This window comes from Rhinopithecus bieti, unplaced genomic scaffold (genome assembly GCF_001698545.2).
Source record: "Rhinopithecus bieti isolate Rb0 unplaced genomic scaffold, ASM169854v2 scaffold_1599, whole genome shotgun sequence".
Taxonomy (NCBI): Eukaryota; Metazoa; Chordata; class Mammalia; order Primates; family Cercopithecidae; genus Rhinopithecus; species Rhinopithecus bieti.
The window spans coordinates 1,231,066-1,257,020 of record NW_016804139.1 but is presented as its reverse complement, the minus strand read 5'-3'; the positions used below and the strand labels follow the sequence as shown (position 1 = coordinate 1,257,020).

General features: G+C 39.4%; 1 protein-coding gene across 1 annotated transcript in view; it reads right to left on the bottom strand.

Annotated features, from left to right (window-relative positions):
- DHX15 (DEAH-box helicase 15) overlaps positions 1–25,635 on the bottom strand; it is a 58,059-nt gene extending 32,424 nt beyond the window's left edge. Inside the window, exons 1-3 of the mRNA XM_017866627.1 lie at positions 25,366–25,635; positions 16,981–17,416; positions 11,414–11,607 (exon numbers count right to left, since the gene is read on the bottom strand). Of these exons, the coding sequence (XP_017722116.1) occupies positions 11,414–11,607; positions 16,981–17,416; positions 25,366–25,436 (701 nt within the window). The 5' untranslated portion in view covers positions 25,437–25,635. The remainder of the gene's footprint in view (positions 1–11,413; positions 11,608–16,980; positions 17,417–25,365) is intronic.
- Positions 25,636–25,955: the final 320 nt, after the last annotated feature.

The following is a 25,955-nucleotide window of genomic DNA, read 5'->3' as shown; positions in this document are numbered from 1 at the left end:
CCTCCAGTTGGAATTAGCCTGCCAACATGCTGTTTTTGAACTTCTGACCTTCAGAATTGTGAGTGAATGAATGTTAATTTTAAGCTATTTTTTTTAAAAAAATAGAAACAGTACCTGATGATTTGCTGTATTGTTAAATGCGTGAAACCCTCTGCTTAACAACAAAAAACTAGCTTGACACAGAACTCAGGAAAGGCAGAACCAGGTACTGGAGATAAAAACTATAGTCCTTGGCCGGGCGCGGTAGCTCAAGCCTGTAATCCCAGCACTTTGGGAGGCCAAGATGGGCGGATCACGAGGTCAGGAGCTCGAGACCATCCAGGCTAACACGGTGAAGCCCCGTCTCTACTAAAAAATACAAAAAACTAGCCAGGCAAAGTGACGGGCACCTGTAGTCCCAGCTACTCAGGAGGCTGAGGCAGGAGAATGGCGTAAACCCGGGAAGTGAGCTGAGATCCGGCCACTGCACTCCAGCCTGGGTGACAGAACGAGACTCCGTCTCCAAAAAAAAAAAAAAAAACTATAGTCCATTTTCCTTTATGTAAGCGTCAAGTTTTACTACCTTTCTTAGTAGTAATGAAATATTTATCCAGGCTAAGGAGTGAGTCACAAGAGTAAAATTTTAAGTTTGAAGTTTCAATAACGAATTAATAAAAATGCCACAGGATAGTCAAACTCTACACTTTACTGGGTGCCTTACCATCTACACTGTTTTCTGACTGTTTTAGGGCAGAGACTCCCTTAAAAAGTTATTAGCATCACCTGGGAACTAATAAGAACTACAAAACTTGAGTCTCACCTCAGATCTACTTAATCAGCAATTTGGAAGGTGGGGCATAGCAATCTGTGTTCTAACAAGTTTTCAAGTGATTCTGATGATTGCTAAAGTTTAAGAAACACTAGTCTAAATCAAACAAGAAGCAGATTACCTAAAGTAGATGCCTAAAGTAGCAAAAACATCCTTGGAGTATGTAACAGTTCAGCTTTTCAATTGTGACTGCCTAATAAAATATACCAAAAACCCAATGTACTGTATAGTATCAACCCAGCTTAAGTAATTTTTAGCAACAGATACATGTAGATGGTGTAGTATAACTATAAGCCAACTGCCAACTATGATCTCGGCAAGATGACGACACCTAACACATCACTAATTTTGATTTGAACAAACCATGGTAAAACATTACATCCTGCAAATATATTACTTATTTATATTTTTGTATTTATACATGTATGTGTATATATGTGTGTGTATATATATATTTTATGAAACATTGCAAAAAATTATAAACTAAGCCTCAGAAAGGCAAAAAATCATTTTTCTAAAATGAAAACCAGAAATCCCTACCTCAAACCTTATGATCCCTCCCAGCAAAATTCCAGCTTGGTTAAATGTTTAAAACAAAAACAAAATAGTAAAATACATGGATTAAATTACTTAAAACAATATTGGGCAGGGTATGATGCAAAACCTGGACATCATAAAGATGGTTAATTCAATACGTGTACAAAATTCAAGTCTCTGTGTTTTATGAAGTGTTATAAAGCAAAGAAACAGATGACAAACTGGGCAAAAATTGCAACTTATATCCAAAGTGCTAACTCCATTATAAGCTCCTACAAATCAGTAAGAAAAAGGCCAACCCACTATAGAAAGATGGGCAAAGCATGAGGAGACACCTAATTCTATCAATTTTATAATACTGCACATTTGGTCAAATTTAAATTCTCTGAAACTGAGATGCATTTTAAAATAGCACCTTAAAAACAGCTGTCAACTACGTAGAAATCCTGAGAAGATGAAAAAAGCACCAGTCTCCGATTCCAAAAAGAAATACAAATGGCTAATATACAAAGATGTTCAATTTCACAGAAAATAAATGCAAATTAAAACCATAAAGAGATCCCATTTTTCACTTACAAGATTGACAAAGATAAAAAGTTTTATAATGCTGAGTTGGCAAGGGTAAAGAAACAGATGCTCATTTGCTCATTCCTTACTGGTAGGAGTATATAAAAATCTCTATGAAGGGCAATCTGCCAAAAGCTGATAAAATTCAAGTATACTCTATGACCCAAAGAATTTTCCTTGTAAGGAATTTATTTCACAGAAGTGTGTGTGTGAAAAAAAATGTGTGTGCAAGTTTGTAAGAGGATACTGAGGACAGCAAATGTTTCTAACAGCAAAAACTGCAAATAAGAGTTTCCATCAATAGAATTTGTTAAATAAGGTACAATCATAAATGCTATGCAGCCATTAAAAATAAAGCAACTTAAAACCACAATGAGATACCATCTTATACCAGTCAGCATGGCTACTAAAAAGTCAAAAAATAACAAGGTTGTAGAGAAAAGGGAATGCTTATCCACTGCTGGTAGAGAAAAGGGAATGCTTATCCACTGCTGGTGGGAATGTATTATTAGTTCAGCCATTGTGAAAAGCAGTCTGGCAACTTCTCGAAGATTTAAAATAGAAATTACCAGTTGACCCAGCAATCCTATTACTGGGTATACAGAATATAAACCCTTCTACCATAATGACACAGGCATGTGTATATTCACTGCAGTACTATTCACAATAGCAAAGACAAAGAATCAACTTAAATGTCCATCAAAAGTAGAATTCATTTTTAAAAGTAGCACATATACACAATGGAATACTATGCAGCCATAAAAACATGAGATTATGTTCTTGTGGCAACATATATGAAGCTGAAGGCCATTATCTTAAGCAAACTAACACAAGAACAGAAAACCAAATACCTCATTTTCTCAGTTCTAAGTGGGAGCTCAACTTTTGAGTAAATACGGACACAAAGGGAACAACAAACACTAGGGCCTACCAGAGGGTGGAGGGTGGGAAGAGAAAGAGGATCAGAAAAATTACCTGTCAGGTAACTGCTTATTACCTGAGTGACAAAGTAATCTGTACACCAGCCTGTAATCTCAGCACTTTGGGAGGCCGAAGCAGGTGAATCACTTGAGGTCAAAGTTCAAGACCCGTCTGCCAACATGGGGAAATCCCATCTCTACCAAAAAATACAAAAATTAGCAAGGTGTGGTGGCATGCACCTGTAGCCCCAGCTAATCGGGAGGCTGAGGCAAGAGAATCGAATCGCTTGAACCCAGGAGGCACAGGTTGCAGCGAGCTGAGATTGCGTCAATGCACTCCAGCCTGGGACAGAGTGAGATACTGTCTCAAAAAAAAAAAAAAAAATCTGTACACCCAACTCCTACAACATGCAATTTACCTATACAGCAAATCTGCACACATACCCCTGAACATAAAAGTTAAAAAAGCATAAATAAAGCAACTTGAAAAAGGCATCTATTATAAATGAATGGCACTTTTTAATCCAAGTAATTAGATTTACTGTTTTCCATATTACATAGGAAAGCTTTACAATACACTCAGAGAATTACATGGAGCGATGAGGAACGATGATGAAGGAAATAAAACACACAGAGGTTAAGAATACATACTTGTTGCAAGACAAAACTGGGTTTAAGTTCCTGTTTTCCTATTATTGTCTGATCTTGGACAATTTCTTCTGTAATGTTCCCTTTGTAAAAATGTGAACAGGGTAAAACTTGTTTAAACTAAACAAAACAATGTACATATATAAAGTCCTCAGGACACTAACTGCCTGGCACTTGGGAAATATTCAATAAACAGAGTTCTATACCATACTCGTATAAACTAGCCTCCACGTAATTCATAAATCCTTGGGATAACCATATACTTTATGAAACATAATGAATATATACATAATCCTGTCTCCATCAGTTGAGTCAAGGGAATTACAGCTGACATGAAATGATAAACCCCAAGCATAGAAAAGAGAGTCATATAGATGAACACTAAGTCGTGTGTTTCAGAAGTTTAGAACAAGATGAATCTCACACACACACACGAAACTATCAAATCTGTGAGACAACTCTGAAAGACTTAAAAGAGCCTAAAAATCAAGCCTTCCAAAAGACTGAATTATCTTAAATTCCAGAAAAACTTGTGTATTTTCTAAATGTTTGAGTTTAAATTCCAGCTTTAGAATTAAATGGAATTCCAAATGACCCATACTCAACAAAATGGTGTTGGTTAATGTTAACAATAAATGAATCTACAGGTCTTCTGTTTAAATGTCCAGGTATAATTTTTCTATTTACAACTGATTTTTTAGATTAACTCACTGAAATCTAGTCAACCCAAATGAGTGCCTCTATTTAAAAAAAAAAAGCTTATCAGCATTAATATGCCTAAATAGGTTTATGTGCAGTAATTTCTTTATATATAGAAATATATATATATATATATACATATATATATATGTAGGTATATATTTTAAAGAGACAAGGCCTTGCTATGTTGCCCAGGCTGGAAAGCAGTGACTACTCACAGATACAATCCCACTACTGATCAGCTGTGACCTGCTCATTTTCCAACCTGGGCTGGTTCACACTTCCTGGGGCAACCTGGTAGTCCCCCACTCTCAAAAGAGCTACCATATGGATGCCAAACTAGCACACTACATCCCAGAACTCTTGGACTCACGCAATCCTCCTGCCTCAGCCTCCCAGAGTATTGGGATTACAGGCATGAGCCTGTACTTTGCATGAGCACCTGGACTTGTTTACAACCTTAATGTCTATGCAGCCAAAAGAAGATTAAACTACTTTTTTGGGTAAAAACAGGTCACTCAAATGGTAGAGTAAGTTGTTGATTCCATCTGTTAAACGCATTAAATGATCACCTAGAATATACATGTTCTCATTTTAATAATTTAGAACATAATTTTTTATTATTTTCCATGTTCAACATGTAGGACATCCCAGGAACTACAAGTTTTTGGTAGTTCAGAGTTTCAAAAGTAGACCATAAATCCTTTTGATGTCATATTTGTGAAGCTAGACTTTTGATAGTTGCTGTTTTAAAAAGTATGAGGCAAACATCAGTATAGAACAGGAAATAAAAGAGGCAGTGTTCAATCTGTTATCAAGGTTTGAGAAACTGTGAGTGATCAAACGGCATTAACACACTTAGTAAATAATAGTGGTTATTTAAGAATGAAATAACTTTTCTTTCAATGTATGTATATTATTTTTTAAAAGAAACATAAATACTTAGGTTATTAGGACCCAACTACTTTGTAAATGGAATTCTGAAATAGTTCTTCAGGCCTGGAATACTATGACAAAATTATTGAGACATTAAGCGTGCTGTCAATTAAGACAGTGTGGGAACTTCAACCTTACTGGAAACCAGCTCATCTACCTAGAGTATCAGGAAATGATTGATACTATTTGCTACTGGCTAGTCCATCTGCCTATCAAAGTCTCTCCATCCTTCTCAACTCAGATGAAATACCTCCTCCTCTGTGAAATCTCTATACATTCAAATTACCTTCTTATTGGCTTGACAGCTTACCCCTTCCCAACCAAGTCAGTGAAGAGCCAGTGATATTAACAGAGTCCTTACATAATGTTTCTTTTATTGGTGAAGGAATAAACAAAGACAGGCTCTAGTTCAATCTGTTATGTTCTTAGCAACCATATTACACAATATGAGCAACACTAACTTACTGTAATCCCAACAGCACTACATACAGCAAAATACTGGTTACAATGACAAACTACTAGATGTAAATGTTCACAGGGAAAGGGAATATATTTTGAATAACTTAGAATCTACAGTGTTTCAATGTTCAATACATCCAACAAGGCAAAAAAGGAAACATCAAACCCTGGATTCTTAAAAAAGCTGAAATGTTTGAGACCACAATCAAAACATACAGCTTTGTTAGTGTAAACAGCTAAAATACATTTATTATGTGTTTCAGAGCTAGATACCGAATCAAGAAAAAATGCCTAAGTTAACAATGGAAAATAAAGAAAACTAAACAAAGATACACTGCCTATTCCTCAAATTTTCACAAAAGGGAATATTCTTTCATCCTCAACAGAACTCAGAGAAAGCTAGAATGAATGTGTAGGTTCTACTTAATATTTTGTAAGATATTGGCACTGTATAAACAAAGAGAGCCTTCTCTATCTAATCCTAAGTACAAAGGTCAAATTTAACAAAATATGTAGAGCCTCTGTAAACCAAGTTAGCTTTCTAGGAATCAGCAAAAGCCAAGAGAATTCTACTTCTAGGGTGACCACAGTAACTTTTTAGTCCTCTTGTAGAAACTGCCTAAGTGTTAAATAACCACATTTATCCTTTATTCCCACCTTTTTTTAGGAGTCCAATAAAATTACCCTTACCTAACTTACGTGCTACACATGAATTAGAACCAAGACTGCCACATAACAGATGTTCAATAAATTAGTTTATAATTGTTTGTATAATTAACGGTCCTTAAAGTGCCATATCTGTTTCACCTTTACCTCCAGCCCTAAGAGCGTACTTGAATTGATTCATTACAGTGACATGTCGAGGTTTAAGTTTACATCCCCAATTGTAATTCAATTATTGTGCTAAAAGGAACTTCATTAAATTGGTTTTCTAAGTCCCTCTCTAACTGGGTTAACTGGTTAAAAAGATCCAATAATTTCTCCAACTGGAAATCTACCATCATCACCAACAAGAATCAGCAATGCTGACTGACAAACCCCTAAACAGAGTGTCATAAATGAGGAAGAGTTGTACGCGGACTATTATATTTGATCTCAGAACAACTGTATCAGGTAGTTAGTACCAGTTCCATCTTCTGAAAAAGAAGTAAGCACATGAGGGCTACTTAACATATAGTTAATGTCACAGCTAATAAGTGGGCAGAGCTAGGACAACTCAGACACTGACCCTAGAGGCTATGCTCTAGGATCTATTTCCTTTTGGTTCTCTTCACAAGCCACCTTTTTTTTTCTTAGAGAGAGATGGAGTCTTGCTCTGTCACTCAGGCTAGCATGCAGTGACACAATCCTAGCTCACCTCAGTCTCAAACTTTTGGGTCCAAGTGATCCACTCACCTTATCCAAGTAGCTGGGACTACAGGTACATACCACCACACCCGACTAATTTATTTATACGTAAATCTTTTTCTAGAGCCAGGATCTCACTATGTTACCCATCCTGGACTCAAGTGATCCTCCTGCCTCAGGCTCCCAAAGTGTTGGGACTACAGGTGTGAGTCACTGCTCCTGGCCTCAAGGTATTTTTAAACGAAGCTGTCTTGTTGGAAACCCACTCTGGAATCTGCGTAAGTAGTCTTTATACAGTTAGTGCTTCAGTCAGCTGTTTCCAGAGGCACCAAAGAATCTGCTATGGCAATGCCCTGTAATTCCCTATCCCATAACCCCTGTTCTGGCTAACCATTACTTTAAATTCAACCCTTGACTTAAATTCCAACTTCTTGGCTGGGAGCAGTGGCTCACGCCTGTAATCCCAGCACTTTGGGAGACTGAGGTGGGTGGATCACTTAAGGTCAGGAGTTTGAGACCAGCCTGGCCAACATGGTGAAACCCCATCTCTATTAAAAATACAAAAAGTAGCCAGGCTTGGTGGCACGCGCCTGTAATTCCAGCTACTCGGAAGGGTGAGGCACGAGAATCGCTTGAATCCGGCAGGCGGAGGTTGCAGTGAGCCGAGATGGTACCACTGCACTCCAGCCTGGGTGACAGATGAGACTCTGTCTCAAAAATAAATAAATAAATCCAATGTCTTCCCACCTAAACTTATTCTCAAATCATTCTTTCATATAAACACCCATATTCTGCTTCAGAAGGTTAATTACAATGTCAAACTTTTATTACATTTTATTTGCTTTAACAAGGACAGGGACTAGATTCACGTTTCATTATTACACCTAGAACTGCCCAACACATAGAAGGTACTTAATTATTAGCTGACTGACAAATCATTACACGTATAAATTATTAGATTCCTTCAACATAAAAATCTCTAATTTTATAGCGTAGGAAAAAATAAAAGGAAGCGTATCACCTAAAATAACAGTAAAATTACCTACCAAATTAACTTCAACCATTATGTTTTTCTACACATACAAGATTATTAAATTGTTTTCTTCTCTAAAAAATTACCAGCTGCTTCAAAAAACAGAAGGTGATTTCCTGAATTAAAATATGTTACAACCAGGCTGCATGTGGTTGGGTGCCTGTAATCCCCGCACCTGGGGAGGCCGAGGCAGGCAATCACAAGGTCATGAGTTTGAGACCAGCCTGGCCAATACGGTGAAATCCCGTCTCTACTAAAAATACAAAAATTAGTTAGGCGTGGTGGTGGGTGCCTGTAATCTCAGCTACTTGGGAGGCTGAGGCAGGAGAACTGCTTGAACCTGGGAGGCGGAGGTCGCAGTGAGCTGAGATCGTGCCACTGCACTCCAGCCTGGGCGACAGAGCAAGACGCCCTCTCAAAAAAAAAAAAAAAAAAATTAAAACTAAAAAAAAATGCTTCTTAAAATTCACTGCAAAAGGGCTACACCAGAAGCCAACAACCTCTCCTTCCTTATATCAAAATGAATCAGGTTATTTTACACTGACTAGTCACAGATACGGCAATATATTGTTCCCTGATTGGTCAGCTATTTAGGTATTTCATTGGGTTTTTTCTTCATAATTTCCACTCCAAGACAACAGGAAAGTATTTTGCAAAAAGAACGTTTCAGAAGAAAAGGATGGGGACAAGCAAACACACAAAAATGGAAATATAAAAACCATTTAGGAGTGGCAGTTTTGTAAACTTACTTGTCCACTGAGACGGGGTAGCTACTTAAGGCTAGACTAACAGAGTGTGCACTAAGTTATACTAGATCCAATCTTCTGAAAAGAGCACAGTATCATATCTACACCCTAAAATTGATGAAAAGGTATCCCAAACACTAAAGAAACTATCTTATGGACCCTTAATCTATATGGGGACAATTTAAAGATGTATTATTTAGCTAAAATGCTCTCAAACTATGGTTAAATTCTGTGCTCCTCAAGCAGAATCTGCCTAAGTTAGCCTCTTTACCATCCTAGAGTGAAAAAGTTCACCCTGGCTACACAATGGATATATAAGTATTTTATATCTATACATGAAAAGAACTACATTTAATGAAACATTCCCATTAGTTAAGTTCTTCCTATTAAACAGCAAAGAGTTACATTTGAAATTTTTAAATTTTAAGCTTACTGTAATAATACACTCCTTTACTTACATTACTTAAAGGCAACACTAGGTGAGCTCCTAAAAGAAACCCCATTAAGCTTACCCTGTCTTAAGAAAGCTTTTAAAAGTAGTTATAACCTCTAGAAACTGCTCCATAAAAAAAAGTACTATGCCAAAAATACTTTGTTTGAACTATAAAATCTGTTACTTGTCATTCCCTATGAAGTGAACCAAAATCTTTCAGAAGTACTCATCTTTTGAAAGCCTATCCTCCATCCACTTCCTACTACACATACACACAAGCACCAATATTGCACAACTTTCTTGCATCCCAATTTCCAAATTCTGTTCTCAACTCAACTGTGGCTTACCAAGAAAAATTCAATGCAATGTGAATCAAGTCAGAATAATGATATTCCTCCTAAAGATGAGTAAAATCTCCCCCTTATTATCTTTAAGTCCTTGACATTATCTGCGTTTTAAAGTAACATAACATAATGAGTTATGATTTTGCTTATGTAATTAGTTAATTATACTATAATTACCAGTGATCAATAACATGGTATCACCAAACTACAAGAATTTATTCAGTGAAGATTAAGGTTTAAGTAAAAAATATGCCCCATAAAGTCGTAAGGATAAGCTTATTTAAGTATTTTAAAGTTCAACTGCTATTAAATATCACACTGAATAAAAAGTTCTAATAAAAGTAGATAAACCAAAGAATTAGAAAAAACTGACACAACTATTGAATGAAGACTGGATATTTTGATCAAATAAATTGTTTTAAGTTATGATAGCTCTGTTTTAAGAAACTATCTCAGAGATACACACTGAAATATTTATATATATAATTATTTGGTATCTAGGATTGCTTCAAAATAACATGGGACAGGCAAAGGGTTTGGGGATATGAATTAAATAAGATTGAAATAGTTACAACTTGGTGATAAACACATGCGGTTTATTATTCCATTCAATTTCTGCGGCCGGGTGTGGTAGCTCACGCCTGGAATACCAGCACTGTGGGAGGCTGAGGCAGTCGGATCACAAGGTCAGGAGTTCGAGACCAGCCTGGCCAACATAGTGAAACCCCCATCTCTAATAAAAATACAAAAAGTTAGCCAGGCGTAGTGGCACACGCCTACGTCCCAGCTACCCAAGAGGCTGAAGCAGGAGAATTGCTTCAACCCGGGAGGTGGAGGTTGCAGTGAGCCAAGATGGCGCCACTGCACTCCAGCCTGGGCAACAGACTGAGACTCCATCTCAAAAAAAAAAAAAAAAAAAAAAAGACTCTTGTTTCATTTATTCCATTAATACTATATATCTCTCTGACAACAAAGACTCATATCACTGCCTACACAATGCTCCAAAATGGTTTTTAAAAACCTCAGGGAGAAGATTACATAGATATGATTTTTTTATTTTTTTAAAGAAATGTGGTCTTGCTATGTTGCTCAGGTTCAAATGCAGTAGCTATCACGGCATGATCAGAGTGCACTGTAGCCTTGAACTCTTGGCCTCAAGCAATCCTCCTGCTTCAGCCCACCAAGTGGCTAAGAATAAACAGGCATATGCCACTGAGCCCCACTCAAACAAGTCATGTTTAAAAGGACTTAAATGTCACATAAATATAGAATAAGCAGAAGCAACCAGAGGGAAATAAGACTTGAGAAAGAATCATCATCTGGTAGCATATATCTCAACTTATGCAGAATGCAAGTGTAAGACAATAAAAAGTTGGTAGAGTTAAAACATTAGAAAGCTCAACATGGTAGTCAATCATCTGCAGCACAGCTACAGAGGAATGAGGTCCTAGAGGCAGCTCTAAGAGTGTGTTACAGAACAAAAGACTCCTCTTTTTAGCTTATAACAGATACACGGTAATAAGTGCATAATTAACATTAAAAGTCCCCTCTCCCCTAAATAAATCACATCCCATCCTATACATTCTTCTAAAAGTAGTTATCTTTTACTAAGACATGCCACTTTCCTTTTCTTTCACAATTAAGTCATACGCCATTGTGTCTACTAAAACCACACATTTTACAGTATCAGTAACATTTCACCTAAAATGCAGAACCAAGTAACTAAAATCTGACCTTTGAACTTCAATTTCTACCAAATATCTATATATTACCAATAATCTATAATTAAAATAAGGTCATGTGGTAAGTCTAAGAAGGCCTACTTTGGACAATTCTAAATTTGGATGACATAAGCCTGCACTAGCAAAGTCTTCTACCTAATGGCAGAAAATGGCAAACAGAGAAAGAAAAGCATCTTTAAAGATATAGTACTTACTTAAGAATGGTTTTCGCACTACTGCAGTCTTCAAATCGAATGGAGTAACCAACTTCCTGGCCCAACATTACATCCATTTCATCAGCAACTCTCTGAGCCACACTCATTGCAGCCACTCTCCTGGGTTGGGTACAGGCAACTCCTCTCTTGGGTCCTGGTAATGATCGCATGTACTCCACACACCACTGCGGAATCTATCAAATAATTTCACATTTAAATTAATTCTATTCTGCCTGCATATCAAGCATATGTAACATAAAACACTTTATCTCATTCCAATGATTTAAAAACAAATTCAATTAGGCAAATGACAAAAAGATTTGTGACTCAAATCTTGTAACAACACAAGCTCTCTAAACCAAGGAACAGTCATGTATAATACTGATATGACACATACCCCTGAGCTGGGTATACACAGTCAGAGATGCACTCGACAGGGTGAACTATCCCATCATGAAGTATTTCCCTATGCAATTTTAAAAACTCCAACTTACTACAAATTCTACTTTATAATGTTTCTAAGAAAGTGTAACTTTTAAATTCTTATATAATTTGAGTTGCAAAATCAAGTAGAAATCATATCCCCCCTCTGAAGCTGTACTTGTATTCAATTCAATTCAAATTTGGCTGATAAGCCAGCAGAACCTAACTCTTAGCATCCCACTCTTTGGTAATCCTATCGTTTTCCCCTCAGGAGCAGTATGCACAATGGCAGCACCTTAGGTACCATCTTAAAGTCAATTTTAAGAACTGCCAGTCTCAAATTTAACAGGACTTAGAGCAGTACCACTTCATTAAGGGTGGCCAAAGGGGCGGGGGACCCCCAAGCACAAGTTGGGTGCCTTGATGGTAGTACATTTCCCCCCCCAGTTCCATTATCAACATAGCTAATGGATTCCCCAGTTTTACAGTTTTACAGTCACTTAACTGGAAAAGAACCATGGGGAAAATGTAAGTGCTCACATTAAATGGAAATCTACTGCTGGAAGAGCATAATTGGTTTACATCAAAGCTTCCAGAAGCCTATCAGACTCTAATGCTACAGGAAACATGGAGTTTTCTGCACAGTATCAGTACAGTAAAACTGATGAAGAATATTGGTAGCTGCACTATTATTACATTTTAGTTAGGTTGCTTCTGCAATTTGGGGGTAACTTGTCACTGACAAGTATCTGAAAGGGAGGTTTAATTACGCTGATTCTCTAAAACATCACATATATCTTTAAAACACTTTAAATGAATAAAAATAACTAAAGGAGTGGTATCTATCGGGTTCTGTAAATCCACAGACCTATATATATCCTCAATTCGGCAACCCTTTCACAAGGGCAAAATGTACTTTCAAAGATCTAGAAAGTGAAATTCAAAAACCACTCACTGGTGAACTAAAGATATTTAAAATTAATTCAAAATTCTCAAGACAAGAATGTTCAGATCTTTTGTTTGTTTGTTTGTTTTTTGAGATGCAGTCTTACTCTGTTGCCCAGGCTGGAGTGCAATGGCACAATCTCAGCTCACTGCAACCACCGCCTCCCAGGTTCAAGTGATTCTCCTGTCTCAGCCTCCCAAGTAACTGCGACTACAGGTTCATGCCACCACGTCTGGCTAATTTTTTGTATTTTTAGTAAAGACGGGGTTTCACCATATTGGGCAGGCTGGTCTCGAACTCCTGACCTCAGATGATGCACCTGCCTCGGCCTTCCCAAGTGCTGGGATTACAGGCATGAGCCACCATGCCTGGCCAAGAATTTTCAGATTTTTTAATTCACTCTGCTAAAATCGACAGCTTACCTCCACTTGAAAAACAAGACCAACAAGTTAACTAGCAGCTCTCAGGACCCCTGTACACTCACTCTGAAAATGACCAACAAGGATGCCAAACTACTAATAAATTTACTGTGTTAAGAAATTAAAACTGAAAAATTGCTAAAATATTTATTAATTGCTAACAATAAAACCTCATTCTGTTTTAATACAAAATAACACTTTCTATAAAAGACTACTTTTCAAACAAAAAAACTTAGCTAAAAGAGTGCATTTCCTTATATTTTTACAAATTCTAGGACCCCTGAAATCGTTTCAAGGACTTTTATGAACTCCCAGGCAATAGCTGGAGAACCAGCCAGTTAATGCATCTGTTCACATTTCTAAGGAAAATAACATTAAGAAGAGAAGGAGGTCCTGAAATATGTAGGCTACTGGTGTATTCAAGCCAGGGATGATCAGTTATATTTTTTTTAAGACGGAGTCTCACTCTGTTGCCCAGGCTGGAATGCAGGGGCGCAATCTGGGCTTACTGCAACCTCTACCTACAGGGTTCAAGTGATTCTCCTGCCTCAGCCTCCCAAATAGCTGGGATTACAGGCATGCGCCACTATGCCCAGCTAATTTTTGTATTTTTAGTAGAGACAGGGTCTCACCATATTGGCCAGGCTGGTCTCAAACCCCTGACCTCAGGTGATCCGCCCGCCTCAGCCTTCCAAAGTGCCAGGATTACAGGCATGGGCCACCGCACCCAGCCAGGACTAAGTTATTTTAAAGCCATTCCTCCTTTTCAGCTTCTTCTCTTCCTCCATTTGAGGTCATCTTACAAACTGATCCTCGGTGTTCTAGTCTTCTTGTTTTACACAATATCCTGTGAAGTTTTACATGTTCTAATTTCTAATATTAACTATAATTCATCAATGCCAATCCTAACCCTAGCTTCCATCTTAGAGCTAACGGTCATTTCCACCTAGTTAGTATCTCAAATTCACACATTCAAAAGCAAAACCATTTCTCACCTTCCTCCAAAATACTTGTTAATTCCTAATATCCTGACTCCAATCCATTCTTTATTTTCTATTCCCATGGCCCTTCACAGAATAAACTTTTGTTATGACCTCTTACATGGTCTATCATCAATATGTTCACTAGATAGGATATTTTTTTTTTAAAAATCCTCATCATTCCTCTTCAGTTCAAGAGCTCTGATGGCTTCTAATCTATGTAAGATATATTAAGGCTCAACTTAAGCTGCAGTCTCACCTGCCCCACCTCCACCTTCCCAAACCCTCTGTATTCTGGCCACAGCATATCTGCATTCCCTTAGCTCAACATGTGTCCTTGCTCACACTGTCCCTTTGGCTGACCTAGCTTCAATTCCTTACTCATGTGCAGTTATGTGTCTACTAAGCAGCAATGTGAAACGTCTTTACTGTAGGTCTGTCAAAAGTAAAAGTCATGGTCCGGTGCAGTGGCTCAGGCCTGTAATCCCAGCACGTGGGAGGCCAAGACAGGCCAATCACTTGAGGTCAGGATTTAGAGAACAGCCTGGCCAACAAGGTGAAACCCCGTTTCTATTAAAAATACAAAAACAATTAGCCAGGCATGGTGGCGCACACTTGCAGTCCCAGCTACTCAGGAGGCTGACGCAGGAGAATCACTTGAACCCAGGAGGAAGAGGTTGCAGGAAGCCAAGATTACATCACTGCACTTCAGCTTGAGTAACAAGAGCGACACTTTGTCTCAAAATAATAATAATAAAAAAAAAGTTAAAGTCCTTACTTTAGATTTTGTTTAGAGAATTTTTCTGACAAGAACAAATCACCAAAAAAAGACTGGCTTTAATGGTTTGAGTCAAAGTTTAATAAAAGTATGTTAGGAAACATTCGAATGAAATTCACTTTTTAAACTGTTTGGTTTCCCTTCACATCTCCCTGGTGTGCTGCAATCCCAAGTATTCAAGTATCTTTACCCCTCTAAAAGTCAAATATTAATCCAAATAATCACAAACCTCATCTTGAGTTGACCTGACCTCCTTCTACACTAACCATTAATAAACTCATCTCTGAAATGAGGCTACCTATATCAAACCACAGAATAGCAGTATGAAATATAACTTTAGATATAAAGACAAAGGTACAAAGTTTTAAACGTTGAGCCCACCAAAATCCACAACCCAACCCAGGACAATCCGCTAAACCTAAGTTTCTCATAAACCTAAACCTCATTTTGCTCATCTGTAAAGCGGTGATGAATATCTTCCCTGCAGGATTATAGAAAAATGTAAATAAGCTAATACATGTAAAGTATACAGTGTCTGGCTTTACCCAAATGTCAATTAAATAGTAAGTTCAGAGTTACAGTCTTTCATGTATTCTGAAAATTCTTTAAATTTCCGTAAGGTGATTTTGAATACCCTAACATCAATTCTAAGTTTTCCTTCATTAAAAAAGAAAATTGGGAAGGGTAAGGCAGGAGGATTGCTTGAGCTCAGGAGTTCAAAACCTCAACTCTACAAAAATTTTATTTAAAACTTAGCCAGGCACTGGCGGCACATGCCTGTGATCCCAGCTACTTGGGAGGCTGAGGCAGGAGGATCCCTTCAGCCCAGGAGGTTGAGGCTGCTTTCACATCACTGCACTCCAGCATGGGTGAAAGAGACTCTGTCTCAACAACAATTAAAAAGAAAAGAAAAAGTTACTAAGGCTCAGTCTGTAATAAAAGCTTCCTACTTTTGTTGCTACAGTACCTTCAAAATGTCTATGCACATGTAACTTTAGAAAAAGATAAATTGTGTATGCAGTATGTTCAATCTTTGCATGGTAAGACAGGTTAATTATTAAATTTGCTTCAATACTTTCCTGAATTTTTCAAATTTTCTACAATGATCAGGGACCGCTCCTTTTGAAACCAAAAGAAATTTTTAATTGATGGTTCAGGCTTAAGTGTATAAAGAATTACTTCTCACCCACAGCAAGAAAATGCAAATTAAAAGTACACTAGAATGCAATTTTCACCTATTGGATTTGTAAAAATTCAAGTTCAATAATATGTTTTAATAGTTTCCCACATATGTTCTCATACATGCTCATGGAAAGGTAAATTAATACACTCCCTCTGGAAGGCTATCCAGCTTTCTGTATCACAATTACAAATGATCTTCTGACCCAGCAATTTCTGATTCCTACAGAAACACTTGCCCATGCAAAACAACCACGGGAAACAGCCTAAAAGTCTATCAACAGGGGTCTAGTTAATAATAGCCCATCCGTGTTTAAAAAATATCCTAGATATATTACAAATAAGACACTAGTAACAGTGTTTAGTTCTATGGGGGGGACGACTAGATGGACAAAAGTCATGAGTGTAGACTTCACATTCTTTTAGCACTTCATTTTTTCGAAAAATAGATACTTGCATGGCTCAAGATACTATATTAAACACAAACGACAAAAATCTACCCCAGTGGTTGATTTCTCCACCCAAGCACCAGAAAATAAACTGTGTGTCCCTAAATCTGTACCGCCCTAGAGTCAAAATGGGTGGGAAAGCATCACTCTGCCATACTTAAGGTAACAAAATTTGAAAAGCAAGCACCACTATTTTCCCCTAGACTCAGAGGAGAGAGATACTCTCTAAAGGATTTCCACTCTGAAATTCAGAGTGCCAATTAAACATCAAAGCAGCTATTTTTCAAGATGTTCCATAGGACAGACAAGGGAAATGACCACCAGAATCAAACATGCAACGTTTGCTAAACTTAAACATAAATGAAATATGTACCATGGTATACAGTAACTCACCTGTGTTGTTTTACCAGACCCGGTCTCACCAACCAGTACAAAGGACTGATGTCTAACCAGAATATCTGTAAACCTATCCTTGTATTCCCAAACAGGGAGCTGAAGCCGTTTCTTTAGAATATCATAGTATCGAGGAGTATGGGGTAAGTTGGTGAATGGATTAATGCACTGTGGAAGTGACGTGTGACCTGCATGTCCGGCGTGCGCTGAATGAGCAGAATGTGTCGAATGCGTTGAATGCGCTGAGTGGGTTGAGTGAGCTGAATGGGAAGCTTTTAAAGGTGGTAATCCAGCACTGATAAGCATAGCATTCGTTGAAGCTCGCAACTCCTTCTCCTTTTCCTTCTCCCTCTCCCGCTCTCTATCTCCTCTATCGCGTTCTCGGTCTCGATCTTTAGACCGATCTTCACGATCCCGGTCTCGATCTCGATCCTTCCTAAAAACAAAAATTTAGAATTCAGATTCTGAATTTTAAGCAGAATGTTCATGCTAGTGTTATAATCACAAAGACAGTAAATGTCCAAAATTCAAATGAGTAAAAAAGCCAACGGATTATGTAACTATCAGAAATAATAAAAAATACCCTACAATCAAGGGCTTCTCATCTTTCCCTTCCTTGCTGATGCCTCACCTTCCTTAACTTTTAACGTAAGGTTACAAGAACTCAGTCTGCTGCAAGTAAAACCCCTCCTACTTAGACAACAGAAATCAGATATTGAGAGTAGGATGAAGAAAGGATAGGTCCAAATTGAGCAAAAGAAGATGGCATCTCAATCTTTCTCAAATTCTGCTTCAATTTGTGAAGAGGTACTTTTTGCACTAAAAGTATATTCAGAAGTTAGCACAAACACTGCTACTGGACATAAAGACAACTCCACCTCACATTATTACAGTCAACAGTGGTGGGTTTTGCTCAATACTTTTATAATCCACATTTAATAAATTATTTTAATATTCCTTTCTTTGCCATAGGACAATGTTTGGTTGTAATGCAAAGTGAAAAGAGCACAGTACAATGTTATACATATCAACATCTCAACGAATACAAATACGAATTACAGGACTGCAGAATTTGTTTTTTTAATTATACTTTCCAGCACTTCCCCAATTTTGTTCCGTAAATGTATACTGCTTTGTAAGAAAAACTGAAATTAAAACACTTTTATTCCTTCTTCCTTGTTTACGCTTGCATTTTAACCTTAACAGCAACAGTAAAAAACTGAAAGCACTCTATAAATCTATGTACCTTGGTCTACCATAAAATGAAACATAATCAAATTAAAAATAAGCTTCAATGAATAATATCAAGTTGTTTAACATGTTAAAATTACACAGGTAGCCACTCTATTAAACTTGGGTCAATTTTAAGTAGTCAATTCTGGTATCTATTTCCAGTTATTAGAGATTGACCTTACTAAGTCATTTTAAAAGTATCTATGCTAAGAACTTCACAAGCAGAAGGGCTGCATGTTGTTCATATGCATTGTGGCTGAAAGCAGCCCCTGGGTGACTGGTGGTGGAAATAAAATAAAATAATCTATGCTTGTTCATTCTACTAATCCAGTTTACTACAGACCAACTACTCCAGCAGAGAAACTTGCCTCAAGATGTTTAAACCCAGACTTGAAATAATGAGGCATGATGGAGCTATGACACAAGCCCCTAAACATGTCATTCTTCCTTACCCACAACACACAAAAGTACAAATTCCCTGTGCTCCAAGTACAGTTGTGTGCCATGCACAAATTTACTCAAAGAGAGGAAAAGCCAGATATATGCATATATAAACATGAAAAGTGATTTTCCCCTCTTCCATCCCAATGTTCACCTACAAAATTCAGACAGCATACAAGCCAGAACTGTATGAAGCCTCTCATCTCACCTGGCATAAACAGAAAGAAAATCAATGGGAAAGAAAAGTCAATGGATAACTTTAAAAACATAAAATGAGGCCGGGCACGGTGGCTCAAGCCTGTAATCCCAGCACTTTGGGAGGCCGAGACGGGCGGATCACGAGGTCAGGAGATCGAGACCATCCTGGCTAATACGGTGAAACCCCGTCTCTACTAAAAAATACAAAAAACCAGCCGGGCGACGAGGCGGGCGCCTGTAGTCCCAGCTACTCGGGAGGCTGAGACAGGAGAATGGCGTGAACCCGGGAGGCGGAGCTTGCAGTGAGTTGAGAGCCGGCCACTGCACTCCAGCCTGGGCGGCAGAGCAAGACTCCGTCTCAAAAAAAAAAAAAAAAAAAAAAAAAAAAAACATAAAATGAAGTCTCACAATTCAATACTTGAGAGTCTGGGCCTACCTTCTGAAATATGCCATCAACCATCTTTGCTTCTCCTGTTTCTGGTCTAAGGTGACTGTTAATTAAATAAGTGTTTACATTGCTCCAAAATGCCAATGAGGTGAAGTTTACAATAAGACTACACAGATATGTACCCATTAAAGTGAGAAACACTGTACTCACATATGGTTCAAATACTAGACAGCTTAAAGATCATGGAACATACAGCTAGAAAAGAACTCTTAAAGCACATCTGGTCTATACAAAAAGGATTCATGTTTCTAGTACTCACTCAACCATGGGGGAAGGAGATCAAAAAAAATAATTCAAACAATTTTCTTTTTTGTTGAGATAAGATCTTGCTCCGTCACCCAGGTTGGAGTGCAGTGGCTCACTGGATCATGGCTCTCTGCAATCTCAAACTTCCGGGTTCAAGTGGTCCTCTTACCTGAGCCTCCCGAGCAACTGGGACTACAGACAGGCATGCACCACCATGCCTGGCTAATTTTTTTATTTTTGTAGAGATGAGGGTGTCATCATGTTGCCCAGGATGGTTTTGAACTCCTGGGATCAAGCAATCTTTTGCTTCAGCCTCCCAAAGTGCTGGGATTACAGATGTGAGCTACCATGCCCAGCCTAGTTTAATGATTTCTATACTTCTAGCATAGTACTAGGCAATTAAGACATGGACCTAACCTTTCAAGAGTTACAAAATTTGGGGGAAGAGCGGTGACAAAGTAAATCATGTATTACATATTGCCTTAGTTTGTTAAAAGTAATACCTATACTAACAAAGATTTTTTTCAGGGGCCCACTTCATCAGAAGCTTCATTACCAAACCAAACATAGGATGTATAAAATACATTCTAAAGATAAAAAGGTTAGCTGCTGATCAAGCAATGGAGACAGCTGTGGTAAAGACAAAAGGAATGCTGGAATCACAGTTGCAAGACACCACCTCAATTTACTGACCTGCAAAATGATAAGCATTTTCAGATACTTTTAGTCTCAGATTAAGGTAAGAAAACAGGGAGGATGCAGGAGGCAAATTCAGCCACGTAGAAATGTTGCTTATGGCTCAAACTACCTACCTTCGATGAAAGAGGGAGGATACAAATGAAAGGTCAGTAAAGGGGGGAAATCAAACCCTCCACTTCATAAATATTTATCAACTATTGCGCAATGTTTTCTTTTTTAAACAGGTATTTTTTATGATAAAGGAGTTTTGTTCTTAGAAGTTTACTAGTTGAGGTATAAGGGTTTTTAAAAACTGGTGTCAAGTCAGTGCTTCAGACACAGCCACAGCACTAGCAGGGAGAGAGATGATATTACACAGTTGTTTAACATACTGTTCTGTACTGTGTCTCAGTTCAATCCTGGCTCAAGACTTAAGCCAACTAGAGGATCACAGTTATTTCTTCCCTTACTTATAAGATGTGGCTATTAATATGTCTTGTAGAGTATCAAAAGGATTAAATGAGTTAATGTGTGTGATGTGCTTAAAAGTGTTGTCTGGCACACTGCAAATGCCCAACATTGGTGGTGGTTGTTATTATTATTATTATTCTGAGACAGAATCTTGCTCTGTTACCAAGCTGGAGTGCAGTGGTGCAATCTCAGCTCACTGCAACCTCTGCCTCCCTGTTTCAAGCGATTCTCCGAACTGTGTCCGGAGTAGCTGGAACTACAGGCGCGTGCCACCACACCCCACTAATTTTTGTATTTTTAGTAGAGGCGGGGTTTCACCATGTTGGCCAGGATGGTTTCAATCTCTTGACCTTATGATCTGACTGCGTCGGCCTCCCAAAGTGCTGGGATTACAGGCGTGAGCCACCATGCCCAGCCAATATTGTCTATTATTGAAGATCTTTTTAAAGTTCTAATATCATGTTATAATCCTACATGGAAGGCAAGATCTGGTGACTCACGCATATAATCCTAGTGCTTTGGGAGGCCAAAAGTTTGAGACCAGCCTGTGCAATATATTGAGACCCCATCTCTACAAAAAACTTTAAAATTAGCCAGGTGTGGTGGCACAGCTGTAGTCCCAGCTACCTGGGAGGCTGAGGTGGGAAGATCACTTGAGCCCAGGAGTTTGAGACTGCAGTGAGCCATGATCACACCAGAGCACTCCAGCCTGGGATACAGAGGAAGACCCTATATCTAAAAAATGAAAAAACAAAAATTCTACATGGAATAACAATAGGCACTGAAGTACTGCTAATGAAGATGTAAACTGGTCATCAAAATCATGATATTTTAAATAAGCATTACTTTTCTTTTTTAAAAAAGGCAGAATCTCACTCTGTTACCCAGGCTGGAGTGCAGTGGCACAATCTTGACTCACTGCAACCTCTCCCTCCCAGGTTCAAGCAATTCTCCTGCCTCAGCCTCCAGAGTAGCTGGGATTACAGGGGTGAGCCACCACGCCCAGTAAATTTTTCTATTTTTAGTAGAGACAAAAATACATTCTACCATGCTGGCCAGGCTGGTCTTGAACTCCTGACCTCAAGTGATCCATTCACCTAGGCCTCTCAAAGTGCTGGGATTACAGGTGCTTTGCCATCGCACCTGGCAATAAGTGTTGCTTTTTATCTGTCAATCTTATTTCCAGGAACTTCTCAAGGATGTGTGCAAATATGTATGTATAAGGATGTTCATCATACTTCTCATTTATAAAATAGCAACAAGTGGAAAACTTCCTAAACATCAATGAATAGAATACTGGTTAAGTGATGTCATACCTTTACAACTGGAGTACTATGGCAGCCAATTTTTTTTATGTTTTATTTTTTTTGAGACGGAGTCTCGCTCTGTTGTCCAGGCTGGAATACAGTGGTGCAATCTTGGCTCACTGCAAGCTCCGCCTCCCAGGTTCACGCCTTTCTCCTGCCTCAGCCTCCCAAGTAGCTGGGACTACAAGTATCCACCACCACACCCGGCTAATTTTTTGTATTTTTAGTAGAAACAGGGTTTCACCGTGATAGCCAGGATAGTCTTGATCTCCTGACCTCGTGATCCACCCGCCCTGGCCTCCCAAAGTGCTGGGATTACAGGCGTGAGCCACCACGCCCTGCCTATGGCAGCCAATTTAAAAGCATAATATATACCTACAGTTAATGACATTTCTGAGTGGGAAAAAAAAAAATCAAAGTACAAAATGACACGTGTTGATCCCACTGATGTTAAATTTTATAGCTCATATTTTTGAGTCAATACGCAGGGATCTTAAAAAATGTTCACCAAAAAATGTTCTCCAAAGACGGAGATGAAGATTTTAGGGAATGCCTTTTTTAAACCTTTGAGTATAAACATCTCTTATGTTCCCGTGGTAAGTTCATTTAACCTCATCTACCATATAGGATTGTAGTGAAAATGTGCACGCTCTACAAATGTTATCACAGTATTAACGTATTAGCATTACTTTCCCATAAGTAACAGGAAAAAGTCTTATCAGGTGGTAATATCAAAAACCAACATCAAAATGAAAACGTCCCTAACATGGAAAACTTTTTTCCATACTTCAACAGTAAGTTGTCTCTTGGTAATAATTGTATAGTGAAGACTGTGGGTTGACAAAAAGAAGAAATGAGGCCAGAATACGCAACAGAAACCTATAATAACTTCACCTGATTTCAAAGTTAAAATATGTCAGGAATAAAATAAAGCCTTATATAGTTTGGGAGCATTAATGTAAGTGAAATCTCCCACTGAATTACCTTCTCAGTATTGGAGACATCCTATCTGGCAGTGGAGTCTGTAAGACTGACAAGCTTATGCTCTCAGATAAAACCACTTGCTGACTATCAGGGCAAAAAAAAAAAAAAATCTGCAGGATTGCATGGCAGTCAACAAGTGACTTAAAATTATGGAGTATGAAAAAAAATCCTGATGCTGATAAACACTGTAAGTCCACCGTTAAATAAAGCCAGTTCTATGATAAATGGCACTCAAATGACATAGAAATGAGTATTAAAACTTCCCTCTACAATTTCTTATAACTTGAGCATTATTCCGAAGATGAACTCTCCTTTATCCATAGGCAAATTCTAAATAATATACAAGGGAATCATAAAGCTACCATTAGACCCCGAAAGTCGACATGTTTACTAAGGGTATCTGTTTTTGCAAGAGATAGTAAACAATTGCACATACATATGGTGGGACCACTAATCCCAAGAGAAGCATTTTAAATGGTGCACATATGCACAAATACAAATGAATTCATTCATTCCCTCCCAGAATATTTTGTTCCAATCTGACCTCCTGTTAGAGACATCAGTTCCAGATGACAGCAATTTATTTTTGCTTCAGAGAAATCAAGAACTAAGTGTTCCCTACTTTACCAACCCATTATAAATGTCATTAAAATAGGCTGTAATGAGTCTTAACTACAGTACTGAACTGTGTGCTGCTGAGTGAAAATGATAAAGGCAGGGTTCCAGATCCTGCTGTAAACTTGCCCAAGCCACCTTAACTGTTCTCCATTTCTCATTCCTTGAGTGGAGCTGTATAGTCTTTTTTAAGTTGCTCCCAGCTCTGAGAGTCTGTGACATACAGCTCAGAGGCATTAACGTTTTGGGGGGGGTAATGGTGGGGGACAGTGATAGCCTAAAGAGAGTCTGTCTTACAGTGTCATTGTCTTTTTACAATGCCTAATATCGCAAACTAAACAACTCAAAAAATTGTGACATGCTTTTGCTTTGTATTGAATAATTCAACATATGGGAAGGTCTCAGAAAGTACACCCTATCCTGGCTTATACTCTACAATGACACTAAACATACCCCTAGAAATCAATTTCAATGAAGAACTTCAGCTGAAAATTTCAAAAAAGCTAGACAAGGGGACTTGACACCGTGATTCTGTATCACAAGTACACAATAAAATGATAAAATTATGCAAAGTAACAAGTACACAATAAAATGATAAAATTATGCAAAGTATTTGGATATTCGGGTTTTTGTGGGTTTTGCCTGAATTATCCAAATAGGTCTTTGTACTTCAGCAATGAAAACACACACGGGACAAGAAATAGATTTTCATGAAACTGCTTGTTAACTGCTAAATTCCTCTGTATCTTTAAGGAAAGGAATCTGGAACACCATGAGTTTGTGTAAGTATTTCAATTCTCAACCTCCACATGGGCGGTGTTTCGCCATAAATACTAAAAACACATTTTGAACATGATCCCTGTATTTCAAAAGCTACTTATGAAGAAAAGTGGGACATGCATAGAAAATAAATGATGAAAAGAAAAAAAGAATGCCTTCTAATCCCTCCCCATGGGATGATGTTCGGTAACCAGTTTTAACCAAAGCAGGAAATAGAGGAGATGGCGGGAGCGTAGGCAGAGGGCGGAAGTTTGCTAGTATCTACTTTGAAGTGTTTGAATGGACCGAGGCACGCTCTCTCCCGCCAAACTATACACTCAGTCGCCCCAAAACACCAGCCTTCCAGCCCATCAGGTATTTTACTCCACCTTTTCCTTTCTCCCGGCAGGTCCTCTACTCCCACTTCCCCAGAGAACTCCCATTTGCTGGCTTCTCTCAACTGCCGCCACCCCCACCCCAGCCTACATTAGGATCCACGCGCTGCTCTCACTTTCCGCCCTCCGCCTTTCCCGTCTGGAGTGCCTGGCCGCGCCCCCACTCAGGCCCTCCCCATGGCCCCTCTGCCTGGGAAGTGCCTGGTGCCCTTGGAAGCGAATACTGCCGCCGCGCCCTCCCCACTCTCTCCCCGGCTCCAGGCCTTCCTCGGGAACCGAGGCCACGAGGTCCGCGGTTCACTCCCGCCCCATGCCCTCGAAAGTGATTCCTGCTCGGTTCGGCCTGGGGGAGGAGGCGCCCTCATGGCCACTGCAGGCCTCTCCACCCTCCGGATTGGGTTGGGCACCGGCCCCACCGCACGCAACTCCCCGCGCCCTTGCCGGGCCGAACGGGCGCCGCGCTTCTCCGACCCGCCGCTGGTGAACCCAGCCCAGAAAGAAACAAAGGCTCGGGCTCCAGGACCCGCTCGGCCAGGCCAGTCCCAGCCCGCTTCCTGCCAGGACCCCAACAAAGCCCGAGCTGCTGCCTCGCGCCCCCGGCCTGGCTTACCCATCGGTCCCCGCACGCTTCTTGCCAGAGGGGTAATCCTCCCCTAGGTCCAACCGGTGCCGCTTGGACATCCTCGCACTCTTCGAACGGGCGGTTATTAAGGAAGAAAGCTGGCTGCTGTATGGGCACAGTGGAGGACAGCCACTTAACTCTGGAGGACCCCCACCCCTCCCGCTACTACAGCCCACACGGTGCGGCCGGAACCAGGAGCTAAAATGGCGGCGGCGACGAGGGCTGGGCCTGCGCGCGCTTCCGCAGCGTGCGTGCGTGCGAGTGTGCGTGTGAGCGAGGTGCGCGCGCACGCCGCCCAAAGGCGGGAACTCCTGTCCCGCCCGCTACCTCATTGGTCCGACCTTTCTTGGGACTCCTCCCTCTTCCCGTAGCTTTCCCCTCCTAGGAGCGGCTGTTAGGAACAGCCTGAAGGCCTTCACTTTCCATTTCAGTCTATGCTTGCCCCTCTGAGTCGAGAAGTTGAGGAAGTCTAGTCCTAGTTAGGAAATCCTATTCATCTCTATTACCCCGGCTTTAAGGGAGTCTCAGACCCAGAGAGGTTGAGAAACGAAGATCGTACAACTAATAAGTGGCAGAGC